The 26,087-nt window shown below is 33.8% G+C and overlaps 1 protein-coding gene, 1 non-coding gene and 1 pseudogene across 3 annotated transcripts in view; 1 reads left to right on the top strand and 2 right to left on the bottom strand.

Annotated features, from left to right (window-relative positions):
- Positions 1–26,087, bottom strand: part of Nsf (N-ethylmaleimide sensitive factor, vesicle fusing ATPase) — a 155,126-nt gene that overhangs the window by 106,089 nt on the left and 22,950 nt on the right. For both annotated transcript variants that reach the window (XM_063242057.1, XM_005001966.4), the window contains exons 3-8: positions 25,199–25,298; positions 22,425–22,464; positions 8,585–8,751; positions 5,898–6,005; positions 5,413–5,488; positions 1,139–1,294 (exon numbers count right to left, since the gene is read on the bottom strand). In XM_063242057.1, the coding sequence (XP_063098127.1) occupies positions 1,139–1,294; positions 5,413–5,488; positions 5,898–6,005; positions 8,585–8,751; positions 22,425–22,464; positions 25,199–25,298 (647 nt within the window). The remainder of the gene's footprint in view (positions 1–1,138; positions 1,295–5,412; positions 5,489–5,897; positions 6,006–8,584; positions 8,752–22,424; positions 22,465–25,198; positions 25,299–26,087) is intronic.
- Positions 1,945–3,279, top strand: LOC106026760 (ester hydrolase C11orf54 homolog; annotated as a pseudogene).
- LOC111755671 (U6 spliceosomal RNA) lies at positions 18,464–18,570 on the bottom strand. The gene has a single exon (XR_002790224.1). It is a non-coding gene; the product is annotated as a U6 spliceosomal RNA (small nuclear RNA).

Genomic DNA, 26,087 nt, shown 5'->3' with positions numbered 1-26,087 from the left:
TTGTGCTTCAAAATACGTTATTACCAAGATGGTGAACTACAATATCATGGTTTGTTTTTTTTTTTTAACTATTTTCCAAATTAGAATTCTGTTGTTTTATAGACTTGGCCTTTGTATCTTTCAGGCAAAAAGTATGTTACCACCATTTCAAGGTGTATAAAACTCAGGTGATGAGGGTCTCTGTCAGTTTCTCTTAATCCAATTCCAAACTCGACCTTTACCCAGTGAACAGGTGTGTCGTGCCTTCAAATTATCAGAGTGAGTGACCAGGCAGAAAAGCTACCAACAATTGGAGGCTAATACAATCCAAGTACTTAATGCCTAGAAAGCAGTTCTTATCCCAACCGTGATGAATATACTTTTATCTTCCAGCAGCAATTTAAAGAAAAAGACAGGGTGAGGGGAATAAAATACTTGTACTCCTTCGTTTTTTTTTGGATCCTGTTTTTACACAAATAGTCTGCTAGAAGCTTTTATGTTATAAATTTCTTTCTCAAATATCCTGTTGCTCATATTCCAATTTAACATATGATATGGGTATATGAAAACGGTTATTACAGCATTTCCACTGGGCAAATAGTCACTTCACACAGATAAATAAACCTTCAAGAAGAAAATAATAAATGAATACAGAATTTCTTTGTATGCAATATAAAAAACTGCCATGTATATCCTGCATTTATCTTTTCAGATCAAAATTATTCAATTTAAAAACATGCCAAGAAATCATTTACTCGTATGAAGAGGAACTAATTGAGTAATGCAATAGTTTACTAAAAAGAACATCTAATTTTAGAAAAATGTTCATAGTCTAATAGATAACGACTATTTAGCAGGGTAAATCTGACCTACAGTGGTTTTTAAAATAGGTAAAACTTCTAAACCTGCCCTTTAGAAAAACACTCTAAACTAAACAAATAAATAAAACAACCAAAAATACTTTTTTTATTACTTCTTCATAAATTTAAATATTCTGAAACTTTTTCAGAAAACTTACAGATTTTTTTGAAAAGCAGTTAAGACTGAAAAACACTTTTGGCATATCTGGAAAATAATTTCAGAACCACTGAAAAGAGATTATCATTTAATTTTTTTTTAACAATACAAGCTTTTATCAAATTTTTCGTTTTGAACTCACCCATCTGTTCCACAATCTCTGGAGGAAATACTCGGGAAGCAAATGCTCGTCGAAAAATATCTGAAAATTCTTTGTCCAGACCTCCTATTCCCATTTTTTCAAAGTTCCAATCAGGATTGATGATAGACTGGCGATTTTCCTTGGTTTTAGCTTTGCCTATAATCAAACATAATCAAATGTGAAAAGAGAACTTTGTCACAAAGTGCAAAAAGACAGATACTCTCTGGGCATCTTAACTGAACAAAGACAAGTTCCACTTATGCAAAAAACATTAAGATATTTTTGGGTGATTCTCTAATAATTAGGATAATTTTGCTTTATCTACTTTTTCTGGTTTCTAGAGTCAGTACTAAACTTTCAAAGTAACTTCCTAAACATATGCTTTGGTCTATATTCTATTTGTAATCAATCCATGGGATTTGATTTCATTATTCCTTAATTCAACCAAATCAGCAACATAGTTGGTTAGATGAAACACCATATGCATACCTGAGGGGGAAAAAAACACTGGTTGCCTGAAATTCAACAAGAATCTAGCAGTTTTTTAAGGTTCCTAAAGCAAGTGTATTTTTATTTATCTAGATTAGGCTCATAATTGGGTATACGAGCCCTTTGTCTGAGATGTTTTGAAACAACTTGATATTTTATTTGCTTTTTCTTTACGTGATACAAAAGTCTAAAATCATTGTAAAGATTTCAATGATTACAAAATTCATGTTTACAAGTCTCCCAAGAGCAACAATTATCTAAATGTCAGAGTGCCACCTAAAGTATTTCCAGAAAACCGCATTTTTACTATTTCAAACATGAAAGAAAAAAGGTATCTTACAGTCTACTATAATAAAAAGGAAAAACACAGCTTTTATAAAGTTAGGAAAGAAAATATCACATTAAAAAAGTTTAGATCTTAATCTTATGTTTTGAGTTGTGAGGAAAAGATTTATTTCAGGAAGTGATCAAAAGTATTTTGCTTACACTCTACTACCCTCTTGTGGTCAAAACTGCTGTATGGAAAGTTACTACATGATTTTTCTTTCTGATGGAAATTGCATCCTTGCACAGACTACTTGCTCATTTTTTTCTTTTTTGAACAGATTACCTGGAAACATATACACTGTATGAAAGTTATATAATTCTCTTGGGATAAAATACCTTAACAAACTATATACAAAAATAGGACACAAAGTAATAATCACTTTATACATATATTGCATCACTTGGCTTGTACTGAGTTTTCTTTTCATGTGCCAACTCTGCCAGAACTTGCTGAAGTTATGCAGAAGGGCTAAAAGATAACTTTGCTGATGTTCAGGTCTCTATAGTTGACTGTCCTGATTTGACTAAAGAACCATTCACCTTTCCTTGGAAAAGGCATCTGTGGGAAAACTAGAATTGCAGAAGTAGGAGGTGTACCTTACTTAAGAAAGCCTCTTATACACAAAAAAGAAATTTATGATCTGAATAAGATTGCAAAAGAAATCAAGCTGCCTGGAGCTTTTATTCTTGGAGCAGGGGCAGGCCCATTTCAGACTCCTGGCTTCAATTCTGAGTTTATGCCACTTAATCAAGACAGGAAGCAAACACAACCCTCCTGTGAACAGAAGTTACTTTTCCTGCAGATGAAGGAGACCTATTAGAGAAACACAACAATTCTGGATGTGCACTAATGACTAATCTTTTTGCCAGTGCGGGTCAACCTGGGAAGGTAACTGAGGTAAAAGCCAAAATAAGAACTGGACAACTTAACTTTGTGACTTCTATGAGACAGACTCTGGGAAACCATTATGGAAACAAGCCTGTAGGGATGGGAGATACTTTCACAGTTGAGAAGGGAAAACTAAAGGCTCATATTACGCACATAAAATTTTCTCCTTGTCTAATGAACTCTGATGAAGAAATAAATAAATGGCTGCATTTTTATGAAATGAAGGCTTCTTTGGTTAGCCTACCAGTTTTTGTATCCAAAGACCCAGGGTTTGATTTGTGACTGACACACTCACTTTTTAGTCATCATGGAGAAGGTGGACACTACCATTAAGACACTTCTCCAGATACAGTGGAATACCTTGGGTACGTTTCACCTGCAGTTTCTCTATCGCACTGATCAACCAAAAGAGACCCATGGCTTTGGGAGAGGTTAAATCAGCTGAAGCTTGTTTAGAAAAAGAAATGATGGACCAGTGATGTAGCTTGGTGGTATAAGCACCTGCCTGGCAGGTGTGAAGTTGTGAGTTCCATCCCCAGTACCAAAAAAAAAAAAAAAAAAAAAAGAAAGAAAGAAAGAAAAAGAAATGACTAAGGTAAAACAACTAACTCATTAATTGATACTAATATACAATCTTAACTGGGTGTGGTGGCAGGCACCTGTAATCCAGCACTCGAGGTTGAGGCAGGAGAACTGTTGTGAATTTGAGGTCAGCCTGGGCTAAGTAGTGAGTTTAAGCTAGGCTGAGCTACACACCAAGACCCTGTCTCAAAGAAACAAAACTAGTCAAACAAAAATTACTACTTAAAACTTTTTTTCTTTTTGGCTTTTCAATACATCACAAATCTTTCCAAAAGAGATTACTGGGAACACAGATATATAAGTGATATGTTCATTTTCTTTTTTTACATACATACCTTTATTTTGTGTATGTATTCTTTTTTGGTATCCAGAATCAGGTTTGGGATCTTGCACTTGTCAGGCAGGTGCTGGGCCATTGGGCTATATCCCCAGCCCTATATATCTTTACTGAGCAAACTTCATTTTAAAAAATTTCTGTAGTATTAGCACAGTCTATTGTATACCTTTACCTTAAATATCTTTTTGTCTTTTTTTTGTTTGTTTGTTTTTATCGGTACCGGGGATTGAACTCATGGCTGCCTGCTTGTAAGGCAGGCGCTTATGCCACTGAGCTAAATCCCCATCCCCCTTAAATATCAACATGATCAAAATCACCTAATTATTTCTAACTGGTAATAATAACTTATATAATGTATAACACTATTAAATTCTTCAAATTAGTCTCACAAAAAAGTATATATTGCATTACTAACAGGAGATTATGATACACCCAGCATATAAATAAGCATTAAAAATATTTTAAGTTTATTAATCTATTTGACAGATGTTAAAACAAAAAGCAAATTATAAAACAATATAAAAATAATCAAATTTTAGAATGCCAATGTTTCTGAGAGAATGCCTATCCATATTTTATTATTAAGAAAATATAAGAGAGAATAGTAATTTATGAATCAAGAAAAAGGTTACACATTTAAAGAAAGCTAAGTAACCTTGGACATGACAGTGTACAGGAATGAAGACTTTTTTTTATTGAGGAAAATATGAACACAGTTAAATCTAAGTATTACTATCCAGTTAATGGCACTGTCATTTTGATGAGCTACTATTCTTAGAGTCTAAACTGCATTATTTTGATGTACTAAAAATAAAGCTAAAGTACAAGAGGAGAAAAACAAAACAAAAAGTATAAGAAGACTGAACTAAGAATTATTAGAAAGATTTTAACTGTATGTCCATCGCTTGACTCCTACTAAAAGTGCTAATAGTATCTCAACACAATAATCAAGTGAAGGACATGTAATAATTGGCCAGTTCTCAAGGTCATGAGAGATGAAGAAATTCTGAGGAATGACATGTCAGAGACTGGAAAAGACTAAAAACAACTAAATACATCATGGGATAACCCTAAATAAGATTCCAGAACAGAAAAATGACATAATAGAAACACTGGTAAAATCCAAACAAAGTCTAAAGTTAAGTTATTAGCCATGAGACCCTTATTAGTATCTTAGTTTTGAACACCTTTGATATATAAGGTGTTCACATGAGGGGGAACTGATGAAGGGTAGCCAGAAATTTTCTGAGCTACTTTTACAAATCTGTAAGTCTAAAATTATCAAGAATTTAAAGTTAGAATATTAATCTCACTGTTTCTTTTTTACTCATTCTAGTGTGGTTATTAGGAAACTTGAAAAGATGATTGTGTTTCACATCCTATTTCTATTGGCCGATGCTAATCCAGATGAAGGTTTTAAACTTTTTCATCAGTACTTTGATAAACATGAAATATTCCATGATTGGGCCAGGGATTTAGCTCAGCAGTTCAAGTGCTTGCTTGGTAAGTGCAATGTCATGAATTTGATCCCTGGTATAAAAAAAATATTCCATGATTTTGTGATAAGCTCTCTTAAAGGAAACCCTTTTTTCTCTTCTTGCAATTGAAAATCACTTCAGTTGAGTCACAAAAAATAAAACTAAATCTTACCAATAAGATTGAGTGATGATTTTTCTGCTTTTTCAAATGCAACTTGACTGTTTCCAACAACCAGTCCTACTTCAATCTATATAGAAAGATAATAATTAGCAGGCTAATAACAGACTTTTGGAAGTCTTCTTTTCAAAGCAAGGCTAAAAATAAAACAGGAATGAAATCTCTGTGTAAAGCAAGTCTTCTAAACTATCATCTGAGTTATTTATTTTCACAACTACATTCAACAATTCCTACTTCATTTAAATGCTTGTATCTTCTCAATAATGCTTCTGCATTCAACAAGAATCACAAATATCAATAAGTACATACAAATTTTAAATTACTATAAAGTCTGCAAGTAAGTGTACTTTAATAAAGGTTGCCAAAAGCAATCTTTTCTTACTATCTAAAAAGAAAGAGAACACAATATGAAAAAAATTATCAATAGTCAAAAAATTAATCTGCAAATTCATAGCATAAAGATTAGAAATAAAGCATACCTTCTGTCTTTTACCTGTCGCAGCCTCTCCTTTCAAGATGCTAGGATCCATGGCTTCAATATCCTTCACCAATAAGCCAAAAAGCTTTTCATTGAAGCTAAACACAAGCTATGTAGGAGAAAAATTACTTTATGATATGAATGAATTGGTCCTCACATTATCGGGTACATTTTCCAAATACAAAAAATCAGTTTTCTCCTTTGTAGCCTTCTTAAATCTGCTCCACAAGCACACTTGCAGTGTTGAGGATCTTAATATTTATAATCTGCTAAGTATCAAACACTATGGGAGCTTACAAAACTAATACAGATGCTCTTGGAAATAACTACAGTACTGTTCAGCTTTACTAGTGAGGAAGCTGAGATTCAGAAGAAGGCTAAGCAGTGAGCTTAGAGTTACAGTAAATTATAGTGCCAGTGATCAAGTCCAGGTCTACGACTTTAAAATCCATGCTTTTCTATAAACAGCATAAAATGCTTGCCACACAAGTGCAGAGAAGGCTTCTGAATGTTCATTCATTCACTCACCAAATACCTGTTGCATGCCTTCTAGTCTAGCATGCTGGGATATAATAGTAATACAATTCTGCCATTACTATTACAAATAAGACAAACACCAACAACAATATTTTGGGATAAGATACTTACTTCTCTATATTCTGGAATACTTTTACTTCATAGATTTATTGACATAGTCAATGCCATTGAGTTTTAAATCATTACAAATACCATAGCACGTTTTATTAAACATTATATGTATTTTCTTTTAAGATACTAAATGTAAAGACAAAGATGGGAACAATGAAGTTTAGCTAGACAATGTAAGTATAAAAGTCCAGAAGGAATACAGCACAGCCAAAAAGCAGTGGACTGATGGTCAACAAATTACCAGCTAACAAGGCATCTGGGGCAGCTTTCTCAAATCATCTGATAAAAACAGCATGGCAATGGCTCTCTAGTGCAGTATTGAGGTCTGCTTACATTAGAGTATTCAACAACACACACCTTTTCTTATTTTCTGTCTTTCTCAACTAGAAAGCAAGCTCTATGAGAGTGATTGGAACATACTTGATGCTACTGAAACATTTGTTTAATTCTTAACTGGTTCTTAGCTGTAACACCACAGGCACATAATTTACCTTCTACTTTTTTTTTTCATCTTTTTCTTTTTTTATTGGTATCAGGGATCGAACTCATGACCACACACTTGCAAGGCAAGTCGCTTATGCCACTGAGCTAAATCCCCAGCCCCATAATTTACCTTTTTTCATTTGTAAATAAAGTTACACTAGATAATCTCTGAAGTTCATTCCAATTTTCATATATTCCTTAAAAATATACCATATTCTTTTCTTATCTATCAGTAATTCAGTTTCTGTTTGCAAAAAATGGATTTTATGATGCCTGGACTACCTAGGTCATTAATCTTATTCTTCTAGATATATTAGTTAGAAAACAGTAAAAAGTAACATTCTTTCCACTTCAGTATCTCTTGCCTTCTATTACAGTTCTCATTCCTCAGGCTAGGTAAGTCATTAGTGATCAGAATGCTACAGAGTAGTGATTCTCAAACATTTTGGTCTCAGGGTACTACTATAGGCTTCTAAAAATATTTGAGGACCCCAAATAGCTTCTGTTCATATAGATCATATCTATCATTATTTACCCTATTAGAAATAAGAAATAAAAATGTTAAGTATATTGATTTAAAATTAGTGACAATAAATTTTACGTATTAATTTTTAATTTTAAAAAGCCTATTTTCTAAAAAAAAAAAAAAAGATGGCGTTGTAACATTTTCACAAATCTCTGTAGTGTCTGGCTTAATGTAAGATAACTAGATCCTCACACCTGCTTCAGCAACAATGTGCTATGCTAGCACATAACACATAGTCTCTGCAAAACTTCACTATATACCTGTGAAAGAATAAAAGAAAGAAGACAAATAATGCCTTGGCATTACCATGAAAACAGTTTTGAATTTGCAGAATCATTGAAAAGGTTTGAAGGATACCCTGGGGTTTCTGAATCACATTTTGAGAACTGATGCTACAGAATCAGGGTATGAAGGAGTCATCTGTAATGACTTTAAAAGTCACAGAAAAGGGGACAAATGTGATGGCAAGGTCAAAAGAGCAATGATTACTTAGGTGTATAATTTATAAACTCATACTTCAAGTAAAATCTTAGGAAGTTTAACATGTAACATTGTCTCAAGTCCAAAAAAAAAAAAAAACAACACTGCAAATGTTTTCAAAGGGAAAGTGTAGGCTTCAGAAGTTCCATATAAATCTTGAAAATATATGTACTTAGTTTTCTTAAGATTCTTGAATAAGTATCAAACAAAAAAAAGTTAAGTACTATTTTTCTACAGAAATTTAGTGAAACATAAACACATTCCAGAGACAAAACAAATATCCTGCAATAAGAAATTTCAGATGTATGTCTACAGTGTTCCCAAATTTGCAGAGGGAAAAGTTACTATAAGTATACATGATATCTTAGTCTAAAAGTTACTTTAAACTTTTTATAAACAGATTTCAAAAGGTTCAGAAAACACATCTCCTTTTTATCAATCAGCTCAGACATACCTGTTCATATGCAAAGCTCCTCTCAGTTCTTAAAAAGTATAATTAATTTTAGACAATGTCCAGGATTAGAAAGGAATGAAAGAAAATTTAAACATACCTGCTGTCCCACTGAGAAGGCCTGGTTGTTGAACTGCTGAATAAACTCTGCTGCCATCTTGTCAGTATCATAAGGATTGGAGTCAATGCTTTTTTTCTGCAGGAAATCAATCTCGATGGTCATTGTGCCAATACACTGTTTGGCTTTGTCAAATGTATATAAAGAGACTAGGAGGAAAAAAAACATTTTTTTAAAAAAAAATTGCAAGGACACACAATATTTGCTATTTCTAATAAAGTTCAACATAAATGAATCAATTCAATATTTGACCAGAAGAGGGCTTCACACAGCTTTCATCAGAGGAAGAGGAAGAGAGGCTCCAATTTTAAAATAATCACTAGAGACTTCTTCCTCATCTGAATTAAGTAGAAAATATCCATCAATCTTTCCCTCATCTTTTACTCCTCATTCACCTATGCAAAATCAAAGCCCTCTAATTATAGGCTACACGTCAACTTCTTTCCAATTTAACAAAAGGCAAAATATCATTATGGAAAGTCCTAGCAGAGCTGACATTACATGTGGTTTCCAAAGATTTTTGTTTGACACAAGAAAGACAGAAGAGGGAGGCAGTGAGAGGTACGCAGATTCTTTTGCTCTACAAAAGTAAGATGCAAGGGGCTGGGGATTTAGCTCAGCGACATAAGAACCTGCCTTGCAAGCAGGCGGTCATGAGTTTGATCCCCGGTACCGATTAAAAAAAAAAAAAAAAGATGCAGGGCAAAAAAACAAAAATGCTGAGAACAATGTTTACTAGGTGAGTTGCTCTAGAGTAAGCTAGAATGTGATATTTCTCTTTTAATACTATAAAAACATTAAGCTGGGCATGATGGCACATGCCTGTGATCCCAGCACTCAGAAAGCTGAGGCAAGAGGATCTCTGCAAGTTCTGGGCCAACTTGGAAGGCTCAGTGAGTTTAAGGCCAGCCTGAACTACATGGTGAGAACTTGTCATAAACAAACAAACAACAGCAAAAAAACTTATTAAGCACCTATTATATAGTCAGTTACATAGGTAGATGATATGCAACAGGGAAAAGGCCATGTTTTTAACTCATCTTTTATTACAGCATCTAACAGTGTCTTTTAGGTGTTTAGTATATTCAAGAACTTCTTAAATTAAACAGCAAAACCCCAATGACTTCAAAGCTAATACCAAAAGAGACAGGACAAGCATATATACAAACCCCTGGGTAAGAAAATTACTATTCAAGTCATATGAAAACTTTTTACTCCTCTAATATACCACACTGCCGGTAGCTTCTCTAATGCCTTAGAGTTTGCAGGCCCACATACACATCATGGGTTCATGCTCTATGAGTTACGTATACTTGTTACAATAATTATGCAATAATTAAGTAGCATTAAAAACTTTACACCTTTACATTATAAAATTGGTATTATAAAAGTAAATGGAGCTAGGCATGGAGGTGCACACCTGTAATGCCAGCACTCAGGAGGCTGAGACAAGATGACTGCCACAAGGTCGAGGCTAGCCTGGGCTACACAGTCAGACCCTGTCTCAAACAAACAAACACATCTTTTAAAAACTAGGTAAGAAGTTTTGGGGAAAAACTTGGAAAACGAAGAACTTTTGTAAAACTAGGTGTGAGAATATAAAGTAGAAAAGATTAGGAGTGAAATTCATTACAATTCAAAAGGATTCTGTACTCTCACATGCTTCAAAAAGTCTGAGTTCTCCATTTATTTTAAAGAAACCATATGAAAGCTATGGTTGAAGTTTATATACATAAGACAGTATTAAACTCCAATCCATGGACCAAAAGTCCAAGAAAAGGCCTTTAAGCTACTTTTGAAATAACTTTCAGTCCCGGTACAAAGAATAACAGAATTTCTACAGTCTTTACAAAAACAAGTAATAAAAAAGATTAGTTGTTTACTTTCACTTTAAACAAGAAGATATGGTACTTTTGTGAATTACTCTGGTCAAATAGCAAGAAGTTAAACGAAAAGTTGCTGTAGTGTAGTTTTCAGTTCATCTGTAGTTATTAAATACCTGTTGCAAAGATTATAGTGATTCACAGCAATGTTGTTCTCTTCAAAAGTACTTTGGTTCTGTATGTTTCAACGGATCCTGCTCAAACGTAGGTAAATCATTTTAGTTCTCTGTGCCTTCATTCGTCAGAAGACTGGATAGGTAATCCTGTGTGATCATTCCTACTGTATGCCATAATTTTTTTTTTTGTACCGAGGACTGAACTCACAACCTCACGCTTGCCAGGCAGGCGCTTATGCCACTGAGCTAAATCCCTGGCCCTATAACATAAATTCTAACTTGTTTTCTTATATTCTAGTCAGTGAGGGTATGTACAAGGACCTTCCATAAATTTTTTTGAGTGATATTTCTTAAACACATTTTTATATTTTAGTTTACCATCATTAAAGGAGGCAAATGTACTTTAAATATTTCAAAAGCAAAATAATAAAGCCCAAGTAAGTATGGGTGGAAAATGCACCAAGTCATGGTTGAAAGTTTTTTTTTTTTTTTTTTTTTGTCTTTTTTATCGGTACCAGGGATCAAACTCACGACTGCCTGCTTGCAAGGCAGGCGCTTATGCCGCTGAGCTAAATCCCCAGCCCTGAAAAAAAATTTTTTTTAAAGAGAAAAAAAGAAAGGAAATAAAAAAACATAGCAGTAAAAGGGTACAAATAATACAGAATTTCAAGAAAAAAAATACAGTAAGATATCACTAGTTAATAGGTTACATATTGTCATCTTAGAAACAGTTGTCCAAATAATAAAATTAAAGCATATAAAGTGTACATTCATATAATGAGATTGCAGACAGTGCCGTTCAATGATCCAACAAAAGCTCAGTAATATGGATTTCCATCCTACACACTCAAACATACATGCAGTTATAGCCACCTTCTTTTCCTCTCTTTTTAATAACAATTACACTTTTTGAGTTTTTTTTACGCCCACAGTTCTTATTACTTTTTTTGAAAAGAATAAATCCTAACGTGACTAAAGAAAACAGAGTCAGTTGGAACAGAAGGATGGGCATAGTACATGATGCACAAATAGAATATCAGGTGATCAAAAATGGGTACCATTGTGCTTCTTGCTATTTTTAAAAAGAGTTGCCTATATCATTAGGTATAATAGAATTGATCAAAACAGTACAGAACAAGACCAATAAAACCTACACTGGAGACCTTACAGGATTTCAAAAGAAGATAACAGTCAAAGCATAATGGGCATCACAGTGAATCTTATTGCCTTCAAAGTGGTTGCCTATACCCTCAAACTTGATACTATCAAACAAAATAGAATATAGTAAAATCTGACAGAACAAGATGGGGAGAGCAATACTGGGGTTCATATCATGTTAATAGGAAAGCAAAAAGTTACTATAATATATCCCACTATTTTTTAATTTAGTTTTCCCTTAATTGAAAAAAATAGATTAATTTAAAAAAGGGTAGAGATTGAGATAAAAGAGGACATTGTATTAGAACAACACAGGTCAGAACCAAACAATTTAAGCATCATTGTGTTTCACCCCCAGATAATCTAACATATTAGTAGTCACCAGAGTGCCTCCTTCCTTGTATTATTTGAGTATAGCATCAAGCATATCAAGACAGTCTGAAGCTATTCAAGAGAATGAAGAAGTTACAGGGTATTTAGAACCAGTTAACAGAAAACAAACAACGGTTTCTATATTATCTCTTTGCCTATAAACAATTTTGTTAGGGGCTGGGGATTTAGCTCAGTGGCGCTGCCTTGCAAGCAGGCAGTCATAAGTTCGATCTCTGGTACTGATAAAAAAAGAAAAAGGAAAAAGACAAAAAAAATTTTTTTTGTTTATACTATTGCATATAGTAAAATATAGTAAGATACCACATGTTAAAACTAGTGGAAACAGATGTACAACAGCTTGATGGGGCTTCAAAACAAGATGACATTAAATCAGCACTAGCTTATATGATGTGTTGTTTTCTTCAGAATAGCTATTCGTACTATCACCAATACTAAGATCGAACAACCCAGGTTAAAACCATTGCAATTAATGAGTGATAACATTATATGGATTCAAACCAATATGACTGAGAATCATGATTACCACATACTTTTATGTATTCTTATCATTTCTTACACTAGGGAAACTATTTGGTATTTATACATGTGAGTTTGATTTATTTCACTTATGAGTATGGTCTCAAGCTGTGTCCATTTATTTATAAATATCTCAATGTGATCATTCTTTATAGCTGAGTAGTACTCCATTGTATAAAAATACCACAACTTTTTTATCCATTCCTCAGTTGATGGACACTTAGGTTGTTTCCAAGATCTGGCTATTACAAATTGTGCTGCTATAAACATGGGTGCACATATATCACTGTGGTATGATGCTTTCAGTTCTTCTGGGAATATGCCTAGAAGTGGAATAGCTGGGTCAAATGGTGTTTCCAGTCCCAGCTTTCTGAGAAATCTCCAGACTGACCTCCACAATGGTTGCACCAGTCTACACTCCCACCAACAGTGCAGGAGAGTTCCTTTTTCCCCACAGCCTCTCCAGCATCTGTTGTTGTTGGTTTTCTTGATCTTGGCCATTCTTTCAGGACTCGTGAGATGAAGTCTCAGTGTGGTCTTAATTTACATCATTTCTCTAATGACCAGTGATGGCGAACATTTTTTCATGTATTTATTTGCCATTTGTATTTCTTCATCTGAAAATTGTTTATTCATCTCAGATCTGAGATGAAAGTTTTGCAAAACTCTCCTGACTCCATTCGGGACCTTTTATTCCTTCTTCACATTTCTTTTTCTTTTTTTTTTTTTTTAGAATTTTTTCTTCTTTCTATTTCTTAAAAAGCGAAAGTTCCATGCTAAGTAATTTGAATAGGCAAAAGAGATTCAGCGTTTCTCCTGAGTACTTGTAGGTTGAAATGTTAGTGGATTTAGAAATTCCATTTTCAGGTTATCTATCCCAGAATGACTCTTAAAATATTTGCCTAAAAAAGTGCTATAGTGAGGTGCACTGTAGCATTATTTGCAATAGTCAAGCAATAATGAAAAAATAAAATTTTGAACTATATTTAACCAAGATATATGGTACATGAAAACATGCTGAATGAAAATCATATTTCAGCAATATTTGTGCAGCATGGTATCATTATGTGCACCAATCCAATGCAATATTGTAATATAATGTATAAACGTGTGCACATAGGCACATATATGTATACATATACATCTGCATACTAAGAAATTAAACTGTCATCTCTAACTATAGTTTTCAAGTTCATTTTATCATTGTTCCTAAATAGAAAAGACCAAGCTATTTACAATTTCAAAACTATGGACAGTACCATGGACAGTACCATAGGAAGCGCCATGGTCAGCACCATGGTCAGTCCCCAGAAGACAATTCTGAAGGTTTCGACCAATAGCAAAGAGAAAGTGGAGACTGTATTCTTACTTTATGCCTAACAGCAATTTAATAGGTACTGAATAGCGAAAAAAAAATTGTGAATTATCAGCCTGTAATACTGGAGGTGTGGCACTGCCAAATGGAGAGAAAACATAATGATTCTTGATTCTCGCAGACCAAAAAGCACTAATTTTTCACAGACTGAAATCTCATTCTAGAATCCTTGACCACTCCTCCTGAAAGCCATGCATCCTATCGTATCTCGTCTCTACTTACGTTAAATAATTTTTACCTTTATAGTCACGTCATTCCTTGCCTCAAGCTTACTCCACCTACTTTAGTCTTACCTGATCACTTGGTTTTAAATTTTGCCCATTAAAAATCTGTTTATTTATCTTTACTACTATTAACCTCTCTTACTGTTTTATTACTGATGTTCTTTTGATTTACCTCTCTAAAGATCTACCTCTACAATCTAGAAACTCATTTCTAATAGCACAAGTGCTTTTATAATATAATTTAAGCCACAAACACATCACTCATCAAAATGTATACCTTGAAAACCCTTAACTTTCCAAACCATAAAAGTATGTTAAAAATTAAATTTCAATACATTCTCACCCTTAAACTCAGATGAGTAAATTTAAGGAAATTAGAGATCTAAGCTACATATGACCTCATCTTCTCATTAGATGTTTTAGTAAGGATTCATTTTCACCTCTGCCGAGGTCTACAAATAGGGTATCCTGGCTTCAAGCACTGACCTAGTTTGTTTTGGTGCTAAATTTCTCCTTTTCACTATGCTTCAGGTGAGGAGATGACAGTTAAGGGAATCACTTATGTCAACATTCCTCAAAAGGTGGCTGTTTAGAGTCATTTAAGAGTGACCGCTAAAAACATGTACAGGAATCAGATTTCCCAATGGAGGAGCCTATGAATCTTTTTTAAAAAATAAACTCCCTAGGTAAGTTTTCTAAGCAAGTGTAGAGAGCACTAAGTATGTATTCCTCTCCATCAACCACCATATGCAAAGTAACTGCCTTTGCTTCTATTTTCAAAGTTATATATCCCTAATTTAACTTTAACACAAAAAATGAAGAGCCAACCAAAAATAACCTCAAGCTTAAGTTCCCCTCTAATTCAGAAAAATTTGTAAGTTGTTACATTTGTAAATGAGAAGTAAAATGTTCTCTCATTTTACATTTTCTTATCTGTCTTCTTTTAGCCAGTTTTGAGTGTCTTCAAAAGCACTGAGACTAGAGGATAACGGTGGACCTAATGGTGGTTGATCTGAATATCCCTTAAAGTCTCATAGAAAGAACAAGACAACCATACAACATGCATCCTACACCTTTAGCATTACTAGAATATAAAGAATACCACAAAACTCAAGCCATTCAAAAAAATAGGGCAACAAGCACAGAGCTCCCATTGCGGAATGGAGACAGGGCAGAAAGAAGGGCAAACAACAGAAACAAAATCACTTCCAAAAATATAAACACCAGCACCAAGCACCAAAAATACAACGCAACGATTTGGGACTTAGAGGTCTAAAGCTACAGGTATAAACTGACTTAAAAGTAAGTAGAACTAGAAGTAGTAACATCAAAGAATCATTGTTAACCAGATAAATAGAGAAAGAATTGTGGTCTGAGAGACACAGCATTAAGGAAAAGACAAGTAAGAAAATTAAGGATCATGAAGAAATAAAAAGTAGCTGCATTAACTGACCTTTCTGCTTCCTTTCCTACTTCACTAGTACTAATCATAAAAGAAACTGTGCTTCTCTATATTGATGGAAAAGAATTTTTTTGGACTAGTAATCTTGCCCATGAAATTTTAAAAAATATAAAAATAGTTCCATGCAAAATCACTATAAAAGAAAATAACATATAACAAAACATTGCAGTATTTCAGTGGTTGTCTTTCCCTAAAGTCACAGAGAAAGAAACCCTTAATATAACAATTTAAATTAACTATCCTCAAGTAAGTATTAAGATATATAACAAAATTAAAATCAAAAGATAGAAACTAAGAGCAGAAATAAATAAAATAAATGCAACGAGTCAAGTGTGGTGACACAGTACACTTATAGCTCCGGCAGAAGGACCAGCCTGAACAATTAGCAAGCTGCTGTCTAAAAAAAAAGCCTCGGGGTACAGTTCAGTGGCAGAATAACCTAGGGTTCAATAGAGGAGGATGAGGGATGGAGAAGGGAAGGGGCATAGAGAAGGAGGGGAGGGAAGACACGAAGGGAGAAAAGAAACAAGAAGTAACAGAAAATGAAAGGAGAGGAGAGGAGAGAAAGATAAAAGCAGGCAAAGAGAGTTTACTGAACCAGGGGAAAAAATTTTAAAAAGGAGTGAAAAATAAATTATAAGAAACTCAGTAGGACAAATTTGAAAGAAATTAAAAATCAAATCAACCAAGATTTGAAAAAGATGAAGACTTTTAAAATAAGAGGAAAGTGGTTTAAAGAGAGGCAATGAAAGTCCAACATACATATAAGACTAGAATACCTGAAAAGAAAAAACAATAAAAAATTTAAACCACAATCTAAGAAAAAATTTCTGGAAATAAGAAAATATTTAAATCTGTGTACTAAAAAACCCACCATCCACCTAACTGGGAAAATTGATCCAGAATTACCAATCCCAAGAAATATTCTTTTTTTTAAATTTTATTTAAAAGGAAAAAGAGAAAAAACAAAATAAAACAAAGCAGTGTAAGAGTACAAGAACTATAAAAAAAAAAACCAGTAAGAAATCACCAGTTAATAGATTACACATTATCATCTTAGAGACAGTTGCTCGAGTCACAGTATCAAAGCATACAAAGTGGACATTCAAACAGTGAGACTGCAAACAGTTGTGTTCAATGATCCAACCAAAAACATTAATATGGTCAGCTATTTAACACCCCTAAACACTCTTGCTGTTGTATCCTTTAGAGCACTTTTCTTCCTTCTCTTTTTTACAACAAAATTTATACATTTTGGTTTTATTCCTCCTTAGTTCTTATTACTTTTTTTTTTGGAAGAGAATAAAGTCAAATATGGCAAAACAAAGCTGTCAGTCAAAACCAAGGACAGACATAGCACATGATGTAAAAACAGAGTACAAGGTTATCAACAGCGGTTACCATAATGCCTCTTGCTTCCTTAAAAAGAATTGTCTATCTCATTAGGTATTATAAAGTTGAACAAAACAGTAGAGAACAAGACCAATAAAACCTAAACCTTGTAAACATTACAAGACTTCCAAAGAAGATAATAGTCAAACCAGAATGGGTGTCACAGTGAATCTTATTGCCTTCAAAGTAGTTGTCTATACCCTCAAACTTGATACTATCATACAGAACGGAACAGTCTAATCAGTCAAAACAAGACAGTGGGAGTATTACAGGACTTCAAATCAAGTTAATAGGAAATCAAAAGTTACTATAATATATCCTAATTTGTTTGATTTTTCCCCTTAATTAAAAAAATCATAAAAATAACTAACTTTTAATGAATAAGGGAGAGATTGAGATAAAAGAGGACATAACAACATAACAATACAGGTCAAAGCATGACAGTTTCAGCAACCTAGTGCTTTACCACCAAATAACCCGACTTAGTAGTTACCATAGTGTCTTTTTCCTTGAAATATTTGAATATAACTTCATATACTATAGCTTCAAACATATTAAGTCAGTGTAAAACCATTCAAGTGGATGAAAGCATTGTAGGCTATTTAGAACCAGCTAACAGAAAATGAACAATGGTTTCTGTATTATCTCTTTGCCTGTAACAATTTTTGTTTATACTATCACATATAATAAAATCCAACAAGATACATCATGATAAAACCAATGGAGACAGAAGAGCCGTAGTTTGGTGGGGCTTCAAAACAAGATGATAGTAAATCAGCACTAGCTATTATGATGACTTATTTTCTTCAAAATAGCTGTTCATTTCATCACAGGCAAAATATCAAGCAGCCCAGAATAAAGCCATTCCAATTAATAAGTGAAAACTTTATAAGGCTTCAAGGCCACATAATGGGGAATCATGATTACCACATACTTTTATATATTTGAATCATTACTTACATTAGGGAAACTATTCAGTATTCACACATGCTAGATTGATTTATTTCACTGATGAGTATGGTCTCAAGCTGCGCCCATTTACTGATAAATATCTCAATGTGATCCTTCTTTACAGCTGAGTAATACTCCATTGTATAGAAATACCACAACTTTTTTATCCATTCCTCAGTTGATGGACACTTGGGTTGTTTCCAAGATCTGGCAATTACAAATTGTGCTGCTATAAACATAGGTGCACATATATCACTGTGGTATGATGCTTTCAGTTCTTCTGGGAATATGCCTAGAAGTGGTATAGCTGGAACAAATGGGACTTTCAATTCCAGCTTTTTGAGAAATCTCCAGACTGACCTCCACAAAGGTTGTACCAGTCTACACTCCTAAAAATATGGAATGCTTCACAAATTTGCGTGTCATCCTTGCGCAGGGCCCATGCTAATCTACTCTGTATTGTTCCAATTTTAGTATATGTGCTGCCAAAGCGAGCACCCCAAGAAATATTCTAACAAAAATACTTGGCTTTAAGGCTAGAAAAATCGTTCAGCCTTCCAAACAGAAAAATCAAATTATTCACCAAGATAACAAATTATATATACTGACATATACATTCTCTTAAGAGCATCATATAAAACTAGACAATTGTGATACAATATTTTTGAGAAATTCAAGAAAAGAACAAGTGAACCAAGGAAAACAAATCAAGTTTCCTTCAAACATCAAAGATACAGAAAAACATTTTGAATATGCAAGAACCCAGAGAATACTAGATACATACTATATGTATAGTACTATACATATAGACATTTCCTGGAGTAATCCACTAGAGGATAAATTTCATCCAACCAAGTAGAAACTGGCTAAAGAATGGATTTTTTGAAAACCTCCAACACTTCATTAAAAGGAAACACAAAGAGAAAAAACAGAATTTCTGAAAAATAAAAATAATGAAAACTCTAATATCAGAATCTAGTATACACAGTAAATGCAATGATCAAAGAAAAAGTCAGGGCCTTACATATATATATATAAACAAAAGTGAAAATAAATAAAAATTTCCAATCCAGAAAGCTAGCAAAAGAACATCAAAGTACACCTAAAGAAAGATAGGGAAATCTGGGATGTATTTCAGTGGTAAAACACTTGCCACCAAAAGGGAAAAAAGTGACACAGGGAGGAAATTTAGCAATATAACTATTAGTAAAGTAGAAAAAAAGCAAATAGATTAATTAAATTTTTATTCTTTGAAAGAATCAACAAAATAGATAAACCACTAAGAAAAAAAGGAGTCAAAAGGATAACAAATAAAAACAACTAACGACATAGAAAATTTTTAAATCATAAAAGATGAATTTCCCTATCTCCATGCATATAAATTTGAAAACTCAGATAAAACAGATAATCTCTTAGGGAAACAGAGTTTATCAAAATTTATTCCAATGCCAGTAGAAAAGTTAAAACACACCAATTTCCACTGGTGTAGGACAGTTAGTAAAGAACTCAAATGCCAACACACAGCACTCCTTGGTGGTAGTTTTAAAGAAAATTCTACCAACTCTTTAGAAACCAGCCTCAATGCTAATGAATTTCAAGCCATGATGTAGAAATTAAGGAAGATTCACAAAATTTTAAAGTGAAATTATGTTGGAGACCACTACAAAGTGGCTCTGAGCAGGATTTAAAATTAACTAATTGGCTTTCTATGTTTATCTGTGAGTCTGTCCTAGGCCTCGGCTCCTTGCCTGGTGACAGGAGCTGATTCACAGAAGTGAACCTCTGTGCATCACTGGTCCTGGGTGAGGCCTGTAGTGGCCTGTGAGGCCAGAGATACCTCGAAGGGCAAGATAAGGCCACAGCTGTGGACACTTGGCTCAAACATCAATTAAGTAGATAGACTGCAGCTGAAGAAATTACTCCTACAGTCTCACTCCTATCCTGTCTTAAGGATAAGACGGTTCTCCTCAATTGACATGACTCATTACTTGGAGACATCCTTGAAGTGACTCCCAAGGTCCTGCTCATTGCCTGTGCTTTCCTCAGTTTCCCGCCCTTTGTTTTGGACCTAATCAAATGGGTGGTCCAGAGAAGTCTTTGTCTTAGACCTCAGAGTCTCGAACTCAGCCAAAGGATTCTGACCCTCCTGGAGCCCTAAAATCATACCTCTTGTCTCATTTTATTTAAGCCTTTGCTGTACACTTGTTTGGGAGATTGGGGATCTAGGTCAAGACCTGATAAAATTAGATAACATTAATACCCCAAACTGACTGAGACACACAAACAAAAACAAAATACTGACCAATACCATTTTTAATAACACAAAAATTCTAAATAAAATATAATATTAGCAATAACTTACAATACCATATTAAACATGATTTATCACATCTAAATGGGATTCACACCAAGACTGCAAAGATGACACAATATCAGGAAATGTATTAAGTATGTTAATACATTAAGGCCTTAATATGTATTAAGTATCTAGTATGTTAACAGGCATAGGGAGAAAAATCACTACACACCGAGAAAGCCTTTGACAAATTCAAATAAAATTCATTTTGGTCTTGTAATATCTCAAAGAACCTCACTACACAGTACCAGATTTTGACCTATACAACTATAAGCTAACAATGGGTACTATTTTAAATTGCTGAATTCAAAGTTAATTTCATACAACTGTGGAAAACGAGCACACATTTATCTTTGACCCTGAAATCTCACTTCTATGAATTCACCTTGAAGATATACCTCTAACAATACTAAGACAAATATGTTACAAGTTATAAATGGGGTACACATACACGGTGAAGCACTATGCAGCTGTAAGAAAGGATGAGAAAGAAATCTGTGAGTTGATATTGAGTAATAATCTAGTAGATATATGTAAATGTTTATATGAGGAGAAACTGTTTAAAACAGAGAGGTAATGCTTATTTAAAAATTTAAAAGTTCAAAAGATAACTAGAAAATAATAATTTAACTAAAACAAGTCAATAGAACAAGAGAAAGAGGAAGAAGTGATACCTCTTTCCCCCTCTGTAAAATTAGTACATGGTTGCAGTCTATAATAATACATTCATTGCGGGGAATTCCTACACACAGGTATCACATCTCGATGCTTTTTACTTCCCTTTCCATCTCCTCCCTCTCATCTCCTCCTACTCCTAGAACTTTTACATATAAGCCCTTGGTATTTATTCTCAGGCAATTGGTTCTCAGAACTCAGAGCAGATCCAGGAAAATCAGGGAAGCTCAAATACCTTATTTAAAACAGAATCAGATTTGCAAATAACCTATACATATCTTCTCATATACTTCACATCATGGCTAGAAGACATCTCTAGCATTCACATTTCTGTAATACGATGTAAATGCTACACAAATAGTTGTTATACTATATAGTTAAAAAATAATGACAAGAAAAACGTACATGTTCAGTCATTTACAACTTTTACTTTCTGAATAACTTCAATCTGCAAATGGTTGAACCTACAGATAAGGAAGACTAAGTGTAGATATTTCTAAACAGTTTTAACTTTTAAAAGCTTTTTAATGTTTCACATATTCAAAATAATAAATCAAGTATGGGAGGCCTAAAACTGAATGTGAATAGGAACAATTAACTTCAAATTTTTGTATTAAATGTCTAGTGCAACAACTTTGAGGTTAAAGTTGAAGGATAATTAGCCCAAGTAATTTAAAAACAGTACCCTAACTATATGCATCCTCAGTCTAGGAGAAAGAAGAGCTGTAAATCAATCTGGAAGTTTCTAGCAGATTTATTTTTGTAATAATGTGAATACAGCAGTTCTGAAATTATTTCATATTGCATAGGACAGCAGAAGTAAACATATTAATGTTTTTGAACAGGATTCTTATAATGGAAATATGACAACTAGTAAATCCAGGTAAGGAAAGTGTACAGTAATTTTCAGTATTTTTGCAACCTTTTTATAAGTGATTTTTAAAATTTTAAATGTAAGGAGAAAAAAAATCTGGTTTCATTTTGCTTGCATTTTCTTTACTGTATACATGAATTTACAAAATTATTTGACTAAGTATTCACACCCCATTTTTTCAACTTTGCCACACTGCCTAACCGAGAATGCCAGTTTTTATTATCTTTTTGGCTTATTATCTATAAATTGTTTAATTGCTTTGTTTCCCAAATGAATTATGAAAAGTATTAAGAACATACCCTTTCTGTTTTCATAGGTCTAACCCAAACACTACATAGAATAAATGTTTAAGTCATGATAATTGGTAGTAAAACATTATACAGATCACAACTGAAAAAAAAAAATCACATAAAAAATCTACTTCAGGTGGCTAAAAAGAAAACCTACCTTCTATTTCTTGTCCAATAGAAAGTCCAGCCCATTTTCGCTATAAAATAAATAAGAAAGACACTTAAATGAAAATAAAATTAGAAAAATAAAGAAAAAAGGAAATTCTATGAATTTCAGGAACACATTCTAATTCTAAAACATTTTATGTTGAGTTGTCTCCACTCCCAAAAAATATGTTTAAGCCTTAGCCCCTGGTACCTGTGAACATGATTATACTTCTCACATTAATATGAAGTTATATTAAGTTAAGGTAGTTCTTAAGCCAAGAGAACTGATGTCCTTCTGAGAAAATGATGCACTGACACAAGGAGAATATCATGTGATAACAGTGGCAGAGATTGCAGTAATACATCTGCAAGCCAAGGAAGCCCAAAAATTGCTACCAATACCAGAAGTTGAACATTGAAGAGAATCTTCCCTCCATGATATAGAAAGAGCATACCTCTGCTAACATCTTGATTTCATCATTCTGGCTTCCAGAACTATAAAAGAAATAAATTTCTGGTCTCTGCTTGTGAATTTTGGTTTTGTTTTTGCAAACTATTCTTTTTAAATTCAACTTTTTCTTTTGTTGCTGCTTAAATTTTCATTGTTTTAATTTGTGGTTCTTTTTTTTGGTACCAGAAATTGAACTCAGGACCTTACACTTGCCAGGCAGGCCCTGTGCCTGCTGAGCTATGACCCCAGCCCTAGTTTGTGGTTCTTATAGCAGCCCTAGGAAATAATGTATAAGCTACAGTTTATATCTGTATGCCTGTTTCCAAACGTAGCAGGCTTGCCTTTTTTAAAGTAAAACTGGCCCACCAACTAGAACACTCCATTGCACAATATATTGTACCTGAAGTTTTCACTGTATCAGACATTTCAGTGTTCTAAAGAGAAAGCTGTGGTTAGTTTTACTGTTCATTATAGTGTCACAAAAAGGAATTTAGTCAGGCATGGTGGTGTGCACCTATAATCTCAGTACTTCGGAGCCTGAGTCAGGAGGACTGCCATAAATTTGAGGTCAGCCTAGGCTACACAGTGAATTAAAGGCCAGTCAGAACGACCTATCTCAAAAATTAATTAATTAATTAACAAAAGTTAAAACTGGTTAGATAAACTATATTGAAACCCAGCCAGAGACACAAAACTACTCTATGTACTGACCAAAGAATTTTCAGCTATTAATCACCAGACTTTAGCCTCTCCCCAACCCTGTTTACAGTAGCAAAACCATGCAGTGGTAGAACAAACTGTGTTCAGGGAGGAATTCAGGACTGGCCTGGTATAAATTCTTTTTTTTTTTTTTTGTCTTTTTGCTTTTTATCGGTACCAGGGATCGAACTCACGACTGCCTGCTTGCAAGGCAGGCGCTTATGCCGCTGAGCTAAATCCCCAGCCCCTCCTGGTATAAATTCAAAATTAGCAATTACTGCTAACATTCTAAAGAACAGTGAAAAAAGAATTTTGAGCTGGATATCCATAGTTGGTCTGCCCTACTGACCATTCTAGATTTTTGTGGTGGATCATTCATATGATGCTGCATCGTAATTGCATACAATAAAAGTGCTCCATTCCAGCTTTTACACCAATACGTCACATGCCTTTCTCGCTGTTCTCTACCTTCCTTAAAGATCCTTTGTGTAAAATTCCACATCTGACCACTCTGGCAATTAGCAGCAAGGCTAGTTAAATTCAGACTTTGGGTGACAAAGGTGTCACATTTAGGGTCTGTACCTTAATCTCAAAGATAGTCTCAAGGGTTGACAGTAACAGTATCTATGCACTTGTTTTCAAAACAAGCTAAAACATTCAAAAGCACTTATAACAGTCCCTGGTCTAGAGTAAATTTTAGAAGAAATTATTTTTTACAAAGCAGAAAGACAAAGAGAAATGGCTACCTCACGCTACTTCTGACCACCAGAATTCCAAATGAAGCTTCAAAAAAGCTTGCAAACCCTGGAATATCTCATTTCTTATCTATTTAAACAAATGCAAAATGTAATCCTAATAACAGAGTGGTACCCAGGCAGAGAAAAGGGGAACAGAGAGCAGAGATTTCCCACTATTTTTAAGAGCTTCAAGAGATTGCTAATAGTTCTCAAGTAAGTGTCTGAAATCTTTTCCTATACCACCAAGGAAATAAATCAATTTTTACTAGCACAGAAAGAGGCAGGGTTGCATTTACACTGCTTAGGCTTGTGGGGCCTGTAGCCTGAGTAAGACAGTAAGGGGAAAAACAAAACTAACCAGCAATTATAGTGCTCCTACATTACCGACTGTGCACCTTGGACTGTGCTAGGCAGTCTGCTTCTGTGGATTCCAGACTTCACCAACAATTATAACCGTAGTCAAAATCCTTCCTGTTGTGAGGAGAGCCTACCAAGCTAGGTTGTAGTTTGGGAAAACTATTCTTCATATTCTTTAGTCTGACACTGCATTTTAAAACATCTATTATTAGATGTCAATTTATAAATAAAATAGCATTTTTACATCTTTTCTGTTATCCGAGGAGCTAGCATTAAAATGATGCCACATTATCTGATAGCTAACTGACACTAGTGCAAAATTTTTAAGAAACTGAAAAAAAAACCCCAAAAACAAGGCAGTAAAAGGCAGCCATAGTAAAAACTGACAATTAAGCATATATATTTTTAATCCCTTATATAATATCTAGATGTTTTTATTCAAAATGAATCAATATAATTATAGTGTGGTATTTACTTGAAATGAACAGACTTCTCCACAGCTTTCAAAAATGGGAGAGAATAAATTGACACCTGAGTTACCTGGGGTAAGCTGAATGCAATGCTCCCTGGAACCACTGACGGATGGGTCCTCAGGGTAAAAGTGAACTTGTGATTAGAAGAGGTTCTCACAACCACATGCCTAAAGACAGAAACACAGTCAGTACTCCATATTAAAGGGAATAAAGAACCTAATTTCTAAATATTCTTTTTCCCAAATTTATGTTTGTTAAGTACTAGGTAAAAACATGAGTCCTGAAATACAAGACCACAATTTTAGTTTCCAAAAACTGTCAGCAATTCAAAATCCTTTCCAGATATAAACAGCATGCTGGGTCAAGAATACATCGAGTAGAATCCAGCCAAATTCAACAGAGTATATCCAATTCAAAACATCAACTTCATTACATTTCTAGTTTATCTGACACTAAAGCTGTTGATTTAGAGTCCTTGACATTAACTAAACATTGGATGAATTTCCTCTCTTGATAATCATTTCAAATGTTCTAACAAAATAAAGGTAGGAGAATCAAATTTACAATGCTGTAAGTAATTGTTTTTTTTTTAATCAGTACCAGGGATCGAACTCACGACCGCCTGCTTGCAAGGCAGGTGCTTATGCCACTGAGTTAAATCCCCAGCCCCTAATGCTGTAATTTTTAATGATAATGTTTAATGTGTTTCTGTGCATACTGTTTTGCCAACTAAAGCACAAGATCCTTGTAAATGTATTTTTAAGTAACTCTGTAACAACTACAATGATTATTCAACATATGTAGAATTCCACAAATTCCCACATGATTACTTACATTTCAGTTTATTTGCTGAAAATAACTATGTTCAATTTAGTATCATAGATTATTTCTAGATAGCACTAGAAACAATATTAATAAAACATTCAGTACTGTCTCTTACTCTAAAGTTCAGTTAA

Source organism: Cavia porcellus, unplaced genomic scaffold, assembly GCF_034190915.1.
Source record: "Cavia porcellus strain 051 isolate PalLab524CR breed Dunkin Hartley unplaced genomic scaffold, mCavPor4.1 scaffold_32, whole genome shotgun sequence".
Lineage (NCBI taxonomy): Eukaryota > Metazoa > Chordata > Mammalia > Rodentia > Caviidae > Cavia > Cavia porcellus.
Note: the sequence above shows the minus strand (reverse complement) of the source record. Positions and strands in the feature narration are given on the sequence as shown.